The sequence below is a fragment of the Phasianus colchicus genome, chromosome 4 (genome assembly GCF_987193195.1).
Source record: "Phasianus colchicus chromosome 4, bPhaCol1.hap1.1, whole genome shotgun sequence".
Taxonomy (NCBI): Eukaryota; Metazoa; Chordata; class Aves; order Galliformes; family Phasianidae; genus Phasianus; species Phasianus colchicus.
Genome location: NC_143439.1, coordinates 66480209 through 66495938, shown reverse-complemented (window position 1 = coordinate 66495938; position 15730 = coordinate 66480209). Strand labels below are relative to the sequence as shown.

At 42.6% G+C, this 15730-nt stretch overlaps 1 protein-coding gene across 1 annotated transcript in view; it reads left to right on the top strand.

The window, feature by feature from the left end:
- Positions 1–15730, top strand: part of FGFRL1 (fibroblast growth factor receptor like 1) — a 170225-nt gene that overhangs the window by 77079 nt on the left and 77416 nt on the right. Inside the window, exon 3 of the mRNA XM_031588241.2 lies at positions 3931–4203. Within this exon, the coding sequence (XP_031444101.2) occupies positions 3931–4203 (273 nt within the window). The remainder of the gene's footprint in view (positions 1–3930; positions 4204–15730) is intronic.

The following is a 15730-nucleotide window of genomic DNA, read 5'->3' as shown; positions in this document are numbered from 1 at the left end:
TGCACTTACAAAAGCCGGTCTATTTCAAGAAGCACTGCCCAGTGGCTAAGAAATGAGGGACGTATGGAGCAGGAATTCAGGCTTTCCAACCAGGAACAACAAGCACTTCTCTCTCCTGCTGTGTTTGAAAGGGCCCAGTGTTGTGCCTTTACTCATGAGTCCTGGCACATGGCAATTGAATCATGGGGGATAGCTAAGTGTAAGGATAGAGGGATTGGTCTAGAAGAATAGTGTATGTTGGCATTAAAAAGTCTGTTTTGGTAGATGTCTACATTAAATATTTTAATAATATGTCTTAACAAAATAATTTCAAGTTTTGAAACACAAAGCTGAGGTCTAGAAAGTCTGAAACTGTGACCCTGGCTGCTTGGGGAGTGATTGCATCAGCTTTTTAGGTCAGCATTACAGCATGAGGCAGAACCCAGCAGCATCAAGGGATGAGGAGTTGGCAGCACCTAGGGCTCAGCCTTTAAGTTTGCTGGCAGCTGCACGTGAAGCAGCCTGTGGGTATCTTCAGATCAGTGCCACGGGAAAGCTGGCAGTTATCAGCAACACTTCAGGATGTTATGGGGTGATTCTTCGAGTTGGGGAGCTTTCTTCAGTACCAGTGGTTCATGTGAGATACTGGAGTGCATGGCATCTTTTTACTCTGTCCTTTTACTCACTTCATTTCACTGAAGATGGAACTGCCATAGAGAAGCCCTAGAAATCACAGAGGGCCCGAGCAGTTCTGGGCAGCTTAATGCATAGATGTGGAAGGGGAGTATGTTTCTGTCTGGATGCTGTGGGATTTCCATGGTATGTCATGCTGTGCTAGGGAATGTGGCAGAAGCCTTTCTGCAAAACACGTGTCCCTTTCTGCACTGTCTTCCCTCCAAACACTGCCGGTGAGATGTGCCAACATGTATCCTGTCTTGAAAAGCATTTATCTGTCCCTGTTGCTGTCCCAAGGCAGGGTGCACAGCTAAGTAGTGAAATAAGATTGAGAAGATGCTGGTATGTTAGAAAGAGAGACAGAGATCAGTGACAGACGGAGATCAGTAATGGCCAGCCTTGTCTAGTATTAGATCTGGAGATTGGCAGCCCTGCCTGCGACTGGGGTGTTGGAGCCTGATGATCCTTGAGGTCCCTTCCAACTCAAGCTGTTCTATGATAAAATCAGCATTTGATTTTGCTGTAAACATCCATGGGAGGAGAGGCTCTCGCTGGCTTGCCAGGGCCTCTGAAGCCTCTGGTACATGAGAAGGCACTGATTGCAGAGAGAGAATAGTGCTTCTGTGGAAAGTTATTAATACTAAGATGATGGGTAATAAAATAGGAATATTTACAGCACCAATAAGCAGAAGTGAGATTTTAGCATCTGTGCCTGCATCCATATGATATTGAGGAGTGCGTGCAGCTGTATCCAGAAAAAATCATATCAAGAAAAAAACCACCAGAGGGGCTGATGGAGGGGGGAAGGGTTGCAGAGGACCCCACTGGTGTTTTGCTTTTCAGGCCAAAAGGCTCTGAGAAATACACCCTTTACTAAATGTCACAAAGGTCTGTGAGTAGATCCTGTGACTGAGGGCGATCCAACAGTTCCTCAGAATGAAAGGTCAATCAAAGGAAAATGGCATTTAGGAGGACCAAGCTTTTCGCTGACCCAACCATGTGACAGATCCAGAGGCAACCCCAGTGCCGTCAGGAGAGCTGCTTGTGCAGCCCGCCTCAACGAGGCACATGACGTGACTGGGAAACTATCTGATTCCTCCAGGTCTCAAAATTCATCAGGAGTCAACCTGAATGTCGGAAGGAAAGGGGTTTTGAAGGAGCTACGGGGAGGAGGGCGCTCGCTCTCTACTGTCCCTGCTTGCCCCGCACCAAACATTTTCTCCCAGCACTAATTATAGGTCTGCATTTGCAATCTGAATATGCACAGAGTAGTTTCCTGGCTTGCAAGTAGACTGTAATGAAGCTACTCTTGAAGTTCGACTTGACTTGGCGGGGCTCTAAAACAGAAAGAACCTTTCCAAAGGGCAACCCAGAATTTCAGCAAAGCTTTGGAATTGTTTGGACAATTGTACTTCTTTATACTGAGTAATTCAGAAGAATTTGGGGCTGGATCCTCATCTGGTGTGAGTGAATTCCACTTCTTTAAGCCAATAGGCACAATTCCTCCTGGTGGGTGGAGCTCTTCTTTAAAAGATTCAGCAACGTGGCTTGTGTCAGATCAGCATTAAGAGGGTCTCAGTATTATTTTCCCATCTACTGAGCTGCTTGGAGTTTCCTTACACTAAAAAGTATCAACAGTGTGACTCACAGTGCTCAGAAAGTTCTGACCAGGCAGGATTTCTCACGGTGTTTTGTCAATTCCCTTGGTGTACCATTAGTTCCAATATCCTGTTCCACGTGTGTCTGCAGGAGATGTGCTGTGATGGTGGGATCTTTGCCTGGAAGTAAGTTTTCCAGAATAAATGCTCTCTCTATATCCTTTTTCTGGGACTTCAACAGATCTCCAGAATGCATGTGTCTAAACTAAGCCTCAATGTTTTAACCAGGCTCATCATTGAGCTAATTAGTGAGTTTCACACTAATTCCTGACTCTTTTCTCAGCTTGTGCAGCACTTCTGTTCAACAGCAAAGCTGTGAAATTCATGGGAGCAACTGTGACAGCAGCGCCGTAGCCATTCCTGAACCAGGCTGTACGTGCTGCCTTAGTCATACTGGAGAAAATTCTGGCAGATACAAAAATAATAGGAATTAGTCATGAGGAAGTGCAAATGTGAACTCTGTAGCTTGTCCCAAGTGAGTCCTGTCCTGCAAAAGGCTAGAAACAGAAACAAAACACGAAGGAGCAGCTTCAAATCCCACAAACATCTTGTGGGTTTGGGTGCAACTCAGCATCAGCAATCCTTAGCAAAACATTTTGTCCTTATGCAAGAACAGGGCACTTATTATCACACCCATTAATACAGTATTCTGGGAAGAGCATTGCTATTGCAGTTTGAGCAGGGAGCTTGTGCAATGGACTGATTAATGAAAAGACAGATGCGGGAAAAAGAGACTGCTTCAATTTTTCAGAGCCTGGGGAAGAAATTCCAGGTTGAATTCAGCTATGGGACCATTCCTACCGTTGGAGTTTTTATCACTTCTTTTTCTACATATTGGCCTGTCCAGATGCATCCTGTTATCACATGGCAAACAGCATGTTCACTCTGTAGTGTATCAGGGACTCTCTGTTTTGCATGAAATTATCACCTTTTACAAAGAACAAACATTTGTCAGCTGGGAGAATCCAGCAGGGTTGCAAAGGCAATTTATAAATATATCCTCTTTTGGACTGCAAGCAACGCTAACGTGTCAGGCTGTGCTGTGCTTTGGTGGAGCATTATCCAATGAATGCTGTATGTCTGACAACTGCAGGCGTACGTGTCTCAGCTAAAGCCCATGTGGTGACTATTAAAGGGAATTACTGTACATGCAACATGAAAGGGCTATAACTTTTTGAGGGGGGCAGTGTTTTGTTTTAAGTATCGGTGCTGTTACTAATTTTGCCTTCAGGATTGGTGTTAAGTTTAAAACAACTACAGTTGCTTCACCAAATACAGCTGAACAGTTTGTGTATAGAGCTCCTTCTTGCCGTAGGAAGGCTGCTTTGGAAAAAGAAGAGAGGATTGCACTTTCCTGGTGTGTTAGAGCTGTGGATTGGTGCGAGCTGCTGCTGATGGTGAAGGTGTAGCTTCAGGTTTTCCACAAACCTGGATGTCTCTTGATGTCCCTCTCTATAATCACCTCCATTTTTAGCTCTAAAACATTTTTGGTGAGCACTTCTTGCTGCCTCTCTGTGTGGCAGTCAGTGTAGTGCCTTGATTGATGGCTGACCTTTAAATCAGTGCTGTATCAATGGCAAAAGCAGTAACAACTCTACCTCCCTCTGCTCTTTCTTAGGCCCTCCGAGGATTGCCGATAAGGTGATCCACCGTCAGTCTGTGAGGCTGGGCAGGACCATCAAGCTCCTGTGCCCAGTGGAGGGTGATCCCCCACCCCTCACCATGTGGATGAAGGACGGACGCACCATCCACAGTGGCTGGACGAGGTTCCGGATCCTTCAGCAAGGGCTGAAAATCAAAGAGGTAGAGAGTGAAGACGCGGGAACCTACATTTGCAAAGCCACCAATGGTTTCGGCAGCACCAATGTGAACTACACCCTCATCGTGATAGGTGAGTAAAGGTACAGAAACGCCAAGCCTGACTTTCTCTGCAGGGAGGAGAGGGCGAGCTGATTTCTGGGTAGCTGTCAGTGACTGAAGATTTGCTTTGCTAATCATTGACTGATCTCCACTCTTAACCGGACCCTTCCAGTGTTTGAGGACTGCCAGAGCTGGCTGTGTTGCTGCACATCTTCTGCAGCCGTCTGCAGGCAGATAAGATTACACAGTGCCAAAGGTTACAAATAAACAGAAATGATGCAATAGTCACTAGGGTCTAGATCACAATGAATTCCACACAGGAAAGGCTGTGTGATAAGGAGAGGTCACACCGATCTTTATGTTTGCTGTTGGAACTGGGTAGTTCTCAAAACAAACGTTAAGGACCCAATAAAAAAAATGTACAGCTGGAAGATCTATGTACTGAGCTTTTGCAAAGTGTTATCTTTAGGAGTAATAATAATTAGATTGAAACAAGGTTCAGAGATAGTATATGACTCAGGGATGCTCACTTGCAGAGAAATTCACTTGATGGTAACAGGATTCAAAAAGCTTTGATAACAACTTGGTGATCATGGGTTCTCTGGTTGTGTTTTTGACTGGCCGCGAAGGGCTTGCTTGGTCTGGTGATGGGATTTTGGGGTGAGGATTCCTGAAGGTCCGTAGAGAAACTTCTCTGGATAATCAGAGATTCCTCTGGTGTGGCTGCCACAGAAATGTGCTCATTACCCTTTGCCTGTGTGGGGGAAAAAGAGCTGTGAAGAAGCTGGGTTTGGATTACACTTGACATGCTGGTGGATATGAAGAGGCAAAGGGAAATGTTACAAAGAGAGAGGAAATTAGGCATCTTGCTCATGCTATTGCCAGATACTCCCAGTATCTGGTCCACAGAGCTCTGTTTTTCCTTGGAAAGTAGAAGTGAAGATGGTGCTTTGGGCTCCATCCTGCTGGTTGGCACTTGGCTGGCACTGTGTTTGTTTGTTTTTTTTTTCCCAATTTATTCTTTCTGTTCTTAGTAGGAGGACTGCTCTGGACTCAGAGCATGTAGCAAACACTTGACACTGCTTGGTAGAGGATTATCACCCGATAACAGGGTGATTCTTGGTGAATGCACTTTGCAAAGCCAATATGGGAAAGAAACCAGAACATACGTGTCTTATCAGGAAAGAGGTACTTAGGTGAGGGAACACTTGCTGTACGACTCCTGTAGCATCAGTGATAGAAAACTGTAAAAGCCAGCTTATAGCTTACATACTGTTTGTAGCTTGGTTTTCATCATACACATTCCTTTCCTTGTTCATCCCTTCTTCATTGCTACTCTGAGCTGAAAGAACTAAGTGAAAATAGTCTATAAAGATCGATGCCTCTGCAAACTCTCGGACATGGTTTCCAGACTGTTTAATGTGGAGAAGAGAATGTTATAGGAACCTGCTTCAGTCATGCTTATGCTGTTCACAGAGGTTGCCAAAATCTTTAATTTCTGTCATCCATTGCCTTCTGTAACATTCAGGGTCCAAGCTGGCTGCTGTTACACCAAGGCAAAATGGCTTTTCAGCATCTGTAAGACAAAGAAGGCCCTTGGTAGCATGACTGAAAGAAATGAGAGAGAAAAATGAGGAGGCGCCAAGGTAAAAGCTGACTTGTATTCAAGAATGACTGAGGCAAAAATTGCAATTCAATTGGTCAGGGAAATTGGATTATCAAATTAAATTGTATTAAGAACAATAGTGTTCATTATATTTGGCACTGAAAAGCCTTGAGCACAAACACCAGTTATTTGGGGCCTCATCACACAGCTATGGAAGGAAATAGCAAGCTCCCACCAGCCTCTGTGGATGTGAGATTGAACGCTATGCAAACAAATATTGATAACCAAGTGCCAAGAAAAGGGTAACTTTAAACTAAATGTGTGGCAGGCATATGGACTGAGTTATTGTTCATCTCTTTGCATCCTTATTTTAATGCTGGCTGAAGACAGTGATTCTTAGAGTCTTTGCACTTTTGTACCTTGTCTCACAGCGTACACTTGTGCATTGTTGCTCAGGCCATTTTTGATGGATTATTGCTGTCTCTCATCTCCAGTGATACAGAAGTGTTCTTGTAGTGTTCAAACCAATTTCTTGTCATTACAAGAGTTTCCCTGAAAACAAATGTTCCCCAGAGTCTTTCTTTCCAAGGTCTTCAAGAAAACACGAGGTATCAGTGACTTATTCTTTCAAAGGTTCCAAACGTTTAATGCTTTAGCCAGATGCTCACGTTCATCGTGGTGAACATGCTTTTGGTTGAGAAAGGTCCTTTGTTGATTTTTGAGAAGGAGGCAGTGTTTTAAAACCAACCACATGTTGGTTTTGAGGATGAAGATCAAATTGATGGAGTTGTTTTGTTTGTGTTCCGGAGGGCACAAACTTCATTAGGCACAGTGGCCTTTTGAACCATATGGGCTCTCATTCTCCAGCTTCTTCAAAGGAGAAAAGCCCTCCTATAAACAGCTTTACTGCTGACACCTAATGCGTACAAACCATCAGGTGTCAGACATAGGCAAGGTGGTTAAGATATTAAATCTAGAATAGAATCAAAGTATCCATTAAACACTGTGTATTTAAAAATCTATTTTGGCATGAAAACATTCTTGGAATTTCAGTAGTGATATCTGAAATCCATACAGTAGCTAGCTTATTGAAGGATTTTGTAGTTATGTTATACAGTTTTAACTGACTTTTTCCAAACCACTGGCAAGTGAAGAACTGCAACTGCTATGTTATATGTATAAAGTGCAGAAAGTTAACCTAAGGGCTTACTCAAGATCCAACAGAGAGCAAAAGCTAAAATTCAGCTGCACTGAACCTCTCTGCATTCAGTGCTGTATAACTCTTACTAATATTAACTTCAATTAATCCCTATATTCATTAGAGTTCAACACAGAGCCAACAAAAGTTTGTGACACTGTACAGAAACAGATCGGTGGATCCACTGACATCAGTGGGTGGCAGAGGTGAGCTCCCATGTTTATTTGTCAAGCTGGTTTCTGTGAAATGTAATAATGTGGGTTTAAGACTCTTCTAATGACACTTGTGGCTCTCGTGCCAGGTCTTGTACTCAGTGCACAAGTACAGCAAACTTGGGGCAGCCTCTGCCTGTCTTGTAGACATACCTACGTGTTGCCTGACTGGAGAAGTTCCAGTCTGCAAGTGTGGATGGGAAGGATTACTGGATTTTTACAGATGCTAACTAAGGCAAAGAGAGATCAAGTGATTAATTCAAGACCATAGAAAATATGAACTGCAGCTGAGTTGAGTCTAATTTCTTAAATCTCACCCTACTCTTCCTCCACATCGCTTGGTAAAGTCTTCTCTTCCTAATTATATTAAAAGGGAGCCTTCTCTTATTCTGGCGTTTTGATCTCAAAGGTTTTGCCAACCCACATGGTAGCAATTGGTTTCTGCCCTGCTTTTTTCTACATTCTCTCAGACTGCAGGACCCAGATCCCAAAGATCCAAGGAATCCTGATCTAATACAACCCTGCATGAAATGTAAGCCAGTAAAAGCAGATAACCAATATAAGTCAAAACTACAATTTCCTTTCCTAGCCAGCCTTAATAGTTTTTGTGGCTTACCACAAGATTTGGGATGCCAATTATACTGCAGACAGATTTACTAATGTTGGAAGAGGAACTCTTCTTTAATCAGCGTTAAATCTGCATTGCAGTTATTAAGTACAATGGTTTCTTATTATGGGGAATTATCTGTTGCTCATCAAAAGAAATGTGCTGTACTTCCCCAAAAACTTACTTCTACAATGGTGCCTTTGAAAATCTTATCTTTGAATGCCCACTACAGGTTTAATTTTTTTTTTTCTTTCCCAGCTGAATCAAGTCAGAAAAGATGGTTTACAATCTACAGGTGTGAAACTTAACTTTATTTTGTTTTTAAATTCTTGGTTGAAACCTGTGGTTTCTTTACTGCAGTATGAAGCTTCCTTGCCAGTAAGCTATAAAAGGAAGCCTAAGGCCAAAGAGGTAGAAACAAAATATTGAATAACTGCTTATTATTTGAAAACCATCCACCTTACGTACTGAGTGAGGCACATTCTGCAGAACGGAGTTCCAAGTAATAGTTTAACTGAAGCCTGCATCGAGTTGCAGCCAGAGTGGAGAAATTCTGAGGTTGCATACAGCCATCAATTCCTTTGCTACTTATCCTTTGATTTTACAATCAGTTGTGGATTCCCTGAGATTTTAGTGGGTCACATGGAAAATACAGGAAATCAGGAAAATAATGTTCCTTCTTACAATATTGCATCAATAGCTTTAGTCTTCTGCACACACTTAAGACACTGGTGGAAAGGGCTTCTGGAAGGGCACTGGACAACATTCACTACCATCCCTTTCTACAGTAATAAACAGGATCTCTTGTTCCAGAGGTCTGCTCATTCTCTGAAGGGAAATTTATTGATGAACACCTGTAGAAAACACTATTAGTAAATATTTATGCTGTGGCATAATGACCTCTTTCACTAATGCACAACACAGAAGGCTTTTTACTTGCAGAAATGTTCTAGGTGAAATCCTTCAAGGTGTGCCAGCATTGCAACACACAGGACTATTGCTACAGGTGCTACCAGTAAATACTTCATCTTGCATCAACTGCTCAACCAAGTGATGAAAGATCAGACTTTCTGTATTTATTTTTGTGTCTGCACGCATGCTTCTTACTATCTTCTGCAGCAAGGAAAATAGGAAGCACTAGCATCTGTAGAGTTCTTGCTTCCCTTGATGTTTGTCAATTACATAAGACATCTTGCTTCATTGCAACTCAGCACACTATCTCAAAAGATCAACATTTAAATCTAAGGAACAGCTTCTCCAGTGTTTTTCTTTCTTACCGTGTATCTCTGCCTGTCAGATTTGCTTTTTCTCTTCTCTGGGTTTATTTGGGGGAAGGTTTGTGGGAAGAATCTATCACTGTCCAGTTCACACTCCCCTTTCTGCTGCCTGGCCCTCTGAGTGGCAAAGCCACGTGGTTCCATTTTCGGGCTGTGGAGCAGGAAAATGTTGATACACAGAGCAGCAGGAAGAGCACAGCTTGTTGTCCTGACCATCAGATGTGTTATTGAGAAATTGAACTACATCTTGTTTTCAAACAAATCAAATTTGCTATTAAATGGCTACTGTCTGTCTGCTGCAATTGATTGCTTTGAGAATCCCCCTGACATCAGGAGATTTATTTTTAGGGTAGTTTTTTCCTGCTGAGCCAGCTGCTATTTTATGCTTTTTACAACTTGACTAGAGACAGCTCTCTTGGATAACTGGCATGTGTGAAAAATTTGCATTAAAATAACCTTTTTTTTTAACAGTCAGCATAAGTATCCTGAAAAAAAAAATCATGGCAATGTCTGAATGGATATTTATTCTAGTGTGCTTTTTTTTCTGCTCATAGTAGTAGAAAATACCAAGTGAAAAAAAAGACAAGTACAGTAAAATATGGTTTGCATTACAGTTCTCCAATGAAGTCATCAATCCGTGTCTCAGAACTCATTTATAGTGCAAAAGCTGAGAAAACATTTGTAGCCTAGAGTAGAGTCAGGTGCCACCAGCCATCTTGGAAAAGCATGACAAATTCATTTATGTTTGGATTTTGGCCTCTTAATAAACTCCAGGGAACAGAGAGAGATGTGCTCAGCAATACGATGTGAATCAACATTGAGTCAGCAGTGTGTGCACCACGGGACTGCTAATACTAAGCAAAAACTGCAGTGAGTCAGTGCTTTAAAAAAAAAGAAGTGTAGTCTTTGCATTTGAGCACAAGGTGGTTGAGGTTATGCTAGTCATGGTAGGAAACTAGCAATACTGCTGTAGCACATTTACATCAGCACGAAGTGGGAAAGGCAGCCCATCCAGCATGGGACCGTTAACACAATCACAGGGCATATAATCATGACTAATGATGATTAGTCAGTTGTTATATGGAAATGAAGAATTCCTTGTGACAATAAACAGTAACAAAGTTCTTGTGTTTAATTTGTTAAGGCAGCTGGATCTTTGTTGGTGGCCTTCTGTGCATACGCAGCCTGATTAACACCAGATGAGGATCTGGCCATAGTCACTGATGCTTAGTAATGGTTATGTTGCTAATTAAAGCTCGGTTTGTTTTTGACCTTTGGGAGCTGCACTGCAAAGGGTAGACCTGATGCACTCCTCAAGGCCTACCAACTGCAGTGACAGCACAAGGCCTCATCAGCGCATGCTGCGGTGTCACTGGGGCACGGCAAGACATCTGTGCTGATGCTCAGGGCTTCGGATCACAGCAAAGCCTGTCTAGGGGGTGGTGTTGAGTGAGGGGATCCTGTGTGTCAGCTTCTAGGACGAAGCTGGTGATGTGCGATGTGGTGATGTGGAACTGATCATTTTGACTAGCGGAGCCAAGAACAGAAAACGTATTTTAAGTTTTGGTGCAAATACATAGCTAAAGACTTTTCTGTCAGAAATGAAGCTCCTTTTCCAGTGGAAGTGACTCATCGTTGACTAATGATTGTCTCACCCAGGCCGAAGGCTCTTCCATCTGAGTAATTATTAGCTTAGGCATGAAGACAGACACCCTTGTCCCTGTCCAGGGACAGCACAAGCGTACAGGTCTGGATGTTAAAAGTCAACTAAAAGGTGTTCACATCCCTCAGTTTTATGGAATTGTAGAATTGAGTTAGAAGAGACCCTTAAAAAGTCATCTAATCCAACTCCCTGCAATGAACACCTACCTCAGGTGTCCAGCCTGATCTTGAATGTTCTAAGGGGCAGGGTGTCCACCACCTCTCTGGGCAACCTGTGCCAGTGCTTCACCACCCTTGTCATAAAAAACTTCTTTATATCCAGTCTAAATATGCCCTCTTTTAGTTTGAAGCATATTCCCCTCGTCCTATCAGTAGTTTCACTGGTGCTTCATTTCTTCCTCATTTGGGGAATCCCATTTATAGTCTGTCTTGTCCTGGAAAATATCCACTGTCCTGGGAGAGAAGGAATACTCAAAAATGACACAGTGGCTCTTTCTGGGTTTTTTAAGAAAAATGTTTTTAGCCATTTTGATGAGTTCTACTCTAATTCCATGTCAGAGCAGCTTGTAGCAACTTGTTCTTGAAAAGTCTGTCTCTAGAAAGAGGTGATGATGTGAGTGCCACTACCAGCTGTAACCATTCTAAAAATGACTGATCAAGAATGTAGCAAGAAGAGATTTGACTGACGGCTGTTGGTGTGCAGGTGTGAAAGGCTGGAAAACATCACGGGCAGCAGTCTTATTTCTTCCAAGTCCAGATCTATAATGTAATGCAGTGCTAATTCAGTAAAATGTCCACAGTTTTTACAAGATCTTTGTTAGATTTTATTAGTTTCATTTGATTTTATAACAAACTTTACAGTATGCTTATCAATACATCATGTTCTGGCTAACAAAAGCCTCTCTGTTTTGGGTAGATTTCTTTTCCCCTTCGCGAAGCTGTAACATAGAAGCCAAGTTAAGAAGGTGACAACACCTGTTCACAATTTAAAGGAAATGAAAAGATTCTTTTTCCATGGATGTAAGCATGAAATTCATACGTATATATGTGTATATATAATTTTCCCCCTGTACGCCGTCCTGTGGTAGACTGTGGCAGACCAGAGCTGCAGCCAGTGTAAATTTGAGGCGTGCAGGACATATGGATGCATTTAGCCCACAATCCTCTGCAGATGCTTTGGAGTGTGTAGCTGCTGCTACACCCATGCAAGTATCAAACTGCAGCTCAGTTTGCTGCACAAATATTGTTTGGGAATGAAAGCAATACGCAATGCCAGGCAGGCTGATGTTAAAAGCATGTTTGATCTGAGCAGTTTATGGCTTCCGTCAGATGATACCAATAGAATCGGCCTCTGACTCCAGTGGGTTTGTGGTGTACATGTTAGATGTTTTTGTCTGTATGTCTGAGGCAAAAAACAGATTTTGCTTCTGAGTTTATTAATCAGAGTTATCTTTGTTATAATTCTCCACACAGCTAATGGGCAGAATTTCAAACTGTGTGAAAACAGGGTGATGCTGGTGTGCACAGCTGCTGGTCTGCTCACATCTACTGGTCTGTAACATTTAGTAATAGCCACATGTCTAAGTAAAGCCAGAGCAGTCCCTCCAAGCAGGTGGTGTGGATGTGTGCAGAGAGCAGACATGTAGAAGGTGGACTAGATTACAAACCAGGGTTTCTTGTTAAGGGTCTTTTGATTCACCACCAGACCAGGCTGCCCAGAGCCACATCCAGCCTGGCCTTAAATGCCTCCAGGGATGGGGCATCCACCACCTCCTTAATGGGGCAACTTATTATACTTAATTTTGCCCTGAGTATTGGGAGGTCGTCATGCTAATTGCAGACCTGGTCATCAACAGTTTTGAGGTACCTGCCCTCATGCCTACCATCCTCATGCCTACCATCCTAGACCAGCTTCTCTCAACAGCAAGATCTTTCTGTTAACTTTTTACAACTATCACTGTCCTCCAATTTTTTGGACAGTTTCCTTGGCACCTGTGCCCCTTATACATGCCACAAATTGGACTTCACTTGGCCACGTCAAGGACAGGGGATTCTGTAGTTGGGTTGTGCTTCTGGGCAGTGTCTCCATGGTGTCTGTGCCAAAGAGCAGCATACCCCATTTGTTACTCAGTGTCCCCTGTTTGCCCCATAAATACCACAAGTAGTGTTTTGTAGCTAAATTTTATTCCCTTTCGTATCAGTTAACTGAGAAACGCACGAAAGGCACACTTGTAAATTAAGGCACAGTATAATGTTTACTATAGAAAGAACAGCAGAAGTTGAGCTAATTTATAGGGTGTGACTTGACTGTTGATTTTGGAGACTCCTTCTTTATGCATAAATGCACACACTCACACACCATTGATTGTTCATGTACTGCTTCTCAATCCAAGCATGTAGGTATGTTGATTGTTAAAATGTATGGCTGTAGAGGAGGTATATTTTTACATTCCTGTAGAATCTGGTTTCCTGTGCTGTATTTGGCATCTGCATTAAAAAAAAAAAAAAAAAAGATGAAGAAAAAAAAACAAAACAACCTTCTGGCAATTTGTGTATAAACCTATTTTTAAATCCAATTTTTTTTTTTGTTTGATGAGAGAACGAACATACCCTGCATCGTGCTTGATGAATAATAGCATTGTGCTAGAATGCTTTGGTTCTTCTCACTTTATAACAACGTGGGTTTCGTAGTCAGATGACCCGAGTGTTTACGTTATACACTTCTGGCAATAAATTTGGAAAAGAAGAGAAAAAAAACACACTAATCCCAGGAGTTCTGAAACCTACACTCCTTCTTGAGCGTACCCTGTTAAAGACATTAAGTCCCTTGCAAACATCCATCTATCAGCAGTTGAGAGTTTGTAAAAGGCGTACTTTGTTCTGAACTCCCTGCCCTACTGATTATGCACAGTTCTTTTATTTTGTGAATAGGATGATGACCCCTTAGCCTGGTAATGATGACAGATTTATGTATTTTAACACCCAGACGCTGCCGTATTTGTTAAGGGCTGCCAGACTCCAGCAGTGCTGCAACTGTAGTTTATTTTCACTGTCAGTTTGTGCTGCTTTTTAAGGTGTTCTGCAGCCACTGGAAGCAGCGCTGCTGCAGCTTTCAGAGGTTGAGATGTCAGGATGTTAAGAGCATAAGCCACCATTCTTGGACTGTTTCCACTCATAAAATGTCAGTTTTCCACTGGTTGCACTGATGAGGTGGAACCTGCTGCTCTCACTTGAAGCTGAAGAAACGAAGGGAGAAATACACCCCTCCAAGTGGTAAAAGAAATCAGATACCGTAGAATCTATCCCTTCACTTTCTACTCCCATAATGTCTTTTGCAGCTTTGAAAGTAATGTTTTAAAGGGAACCTTCTTTTAATGTTCAGTAAAAGTGAAGAACATGAACATCATCTTACAAGCTTAGCTGTTAAAGCACTGTATGGGTCAGCACATCTGTCCTCTGCGCAGCGCATCTGTCTGTGATTTCTTCTGTATTGTTTTAAATTGCTGCAAGTAGCAGAACAATAGGGAGACAAACAGTAAGAACAATGCTGTCCTTTAAACAACAGCTAAATTACAAACAAGAAATTAAAGGGAAGCAAGTAGTTTTATTTTCTGTTGCGAATATCCAATGCAGCAAAGGCAGTTGGTGTCTCTCTTTTTTTCTTTTTTCTTTCCATTCATCGAATTGTTTGAGTTGGAAGGTACCCTTAAAGGCCGTCTAGTCCAACCCCCCTGCAGTGAACAGGGACACCCACAGCTCCATCAGGTGCTCAGAGCCTGTCCAGCCTGACCCTGAGTGTCCCCAGCGACAGGGCATCCACCAGCTCTCTGAGCAACCTGTTCCAAATTTAAATCTCCCCTTTTTTAGTCTGAAACCATTTTCTCATGTCTTAGCACAGAAGACCCTGCTAAGGAGTTTGTCCCCTTCGTTCTTATAGCCCCTGTTAGATACCTAAAGGTTGCTACATTACTCATGCCACATGTGTATATAATTTTTTTCCACTGCAAAGTTTATAGGGCAAGAAGTGCAGAATATGGATGGTCTTCTGATCTCTTCATGCCAACTAAGCCATTAAATCTGAGTTTATCAAACAATCCAAGTGATGCACAGGGCTTTTATTGCCGTTTTTATTTTACTTCCAATTTATTCTTTACCTGAAAAATGTTGTCAAGTCACTGGAGCTATCACGTTAAGTCAGTCTTCTGCTTGATAGACAGCACAGGACTTTGAAATAATTGGGATTGAGTCCTCCCTCACAAAATCATTTCGATTTGGAAAAGGCACCACTACAAATTGTTGGCTGACTTTTCTGTAGTCCAGTATTAGATATTTTTCCTCTTAAAGAGAAGCCTTATGAGTTGGCATGTTGATTTTTTTCAGATAGAATGAATGTTTATGACCTATCTGCTGAGGTTTCCATCTTACCCTTGCTGAATTTGCGTCTCGAAGGAGAAAGAATTGGTGATAGTCCTCTTTGTTCACTGGTGAGGAGCTTGGGAAGGGGGCTGGACTCACATCATCCATGGGTTGGGATTCCCAGACCTGTCTGCTGCTCTTTCCAGAGCGGTACCAGGAATCTGGTGGCAGAGCAGAGGAATGGCACCTCCCCAGCCCCGGCACTGCCCAGTTTTTGTGCTGTGTTTGCAGTGTCTCCTGTCAACTCCAAGCCTACTTCGGCTTCTTCTGGTAGCCCTCATATGTGCTTTGGCTGGAAAAATGCTCCAGCCCAAGAGAAAATTGTGGGAATTGAGCACTGAGTGAGTTGTTCCAGCCAAGGTCTCTGGTGAACTGCTTTGGTTTGAGTGGAGTTTTGTTAATCCCTTTCCTTTGAGGAGGCTTGGAAGATACAGCAGCCTTCACTTGTGGGAAGTGGATAATATTGAGGGTGAATTTTGAGAAGCTGATCAGTGCCTCTGGCTCAAAGCTTGGCTGAAGTGTTGAGTGTGCTTCTCCAGCTCCAACAGGTGTGTCCTTGCAATGTGAGCTGACCTTGTTC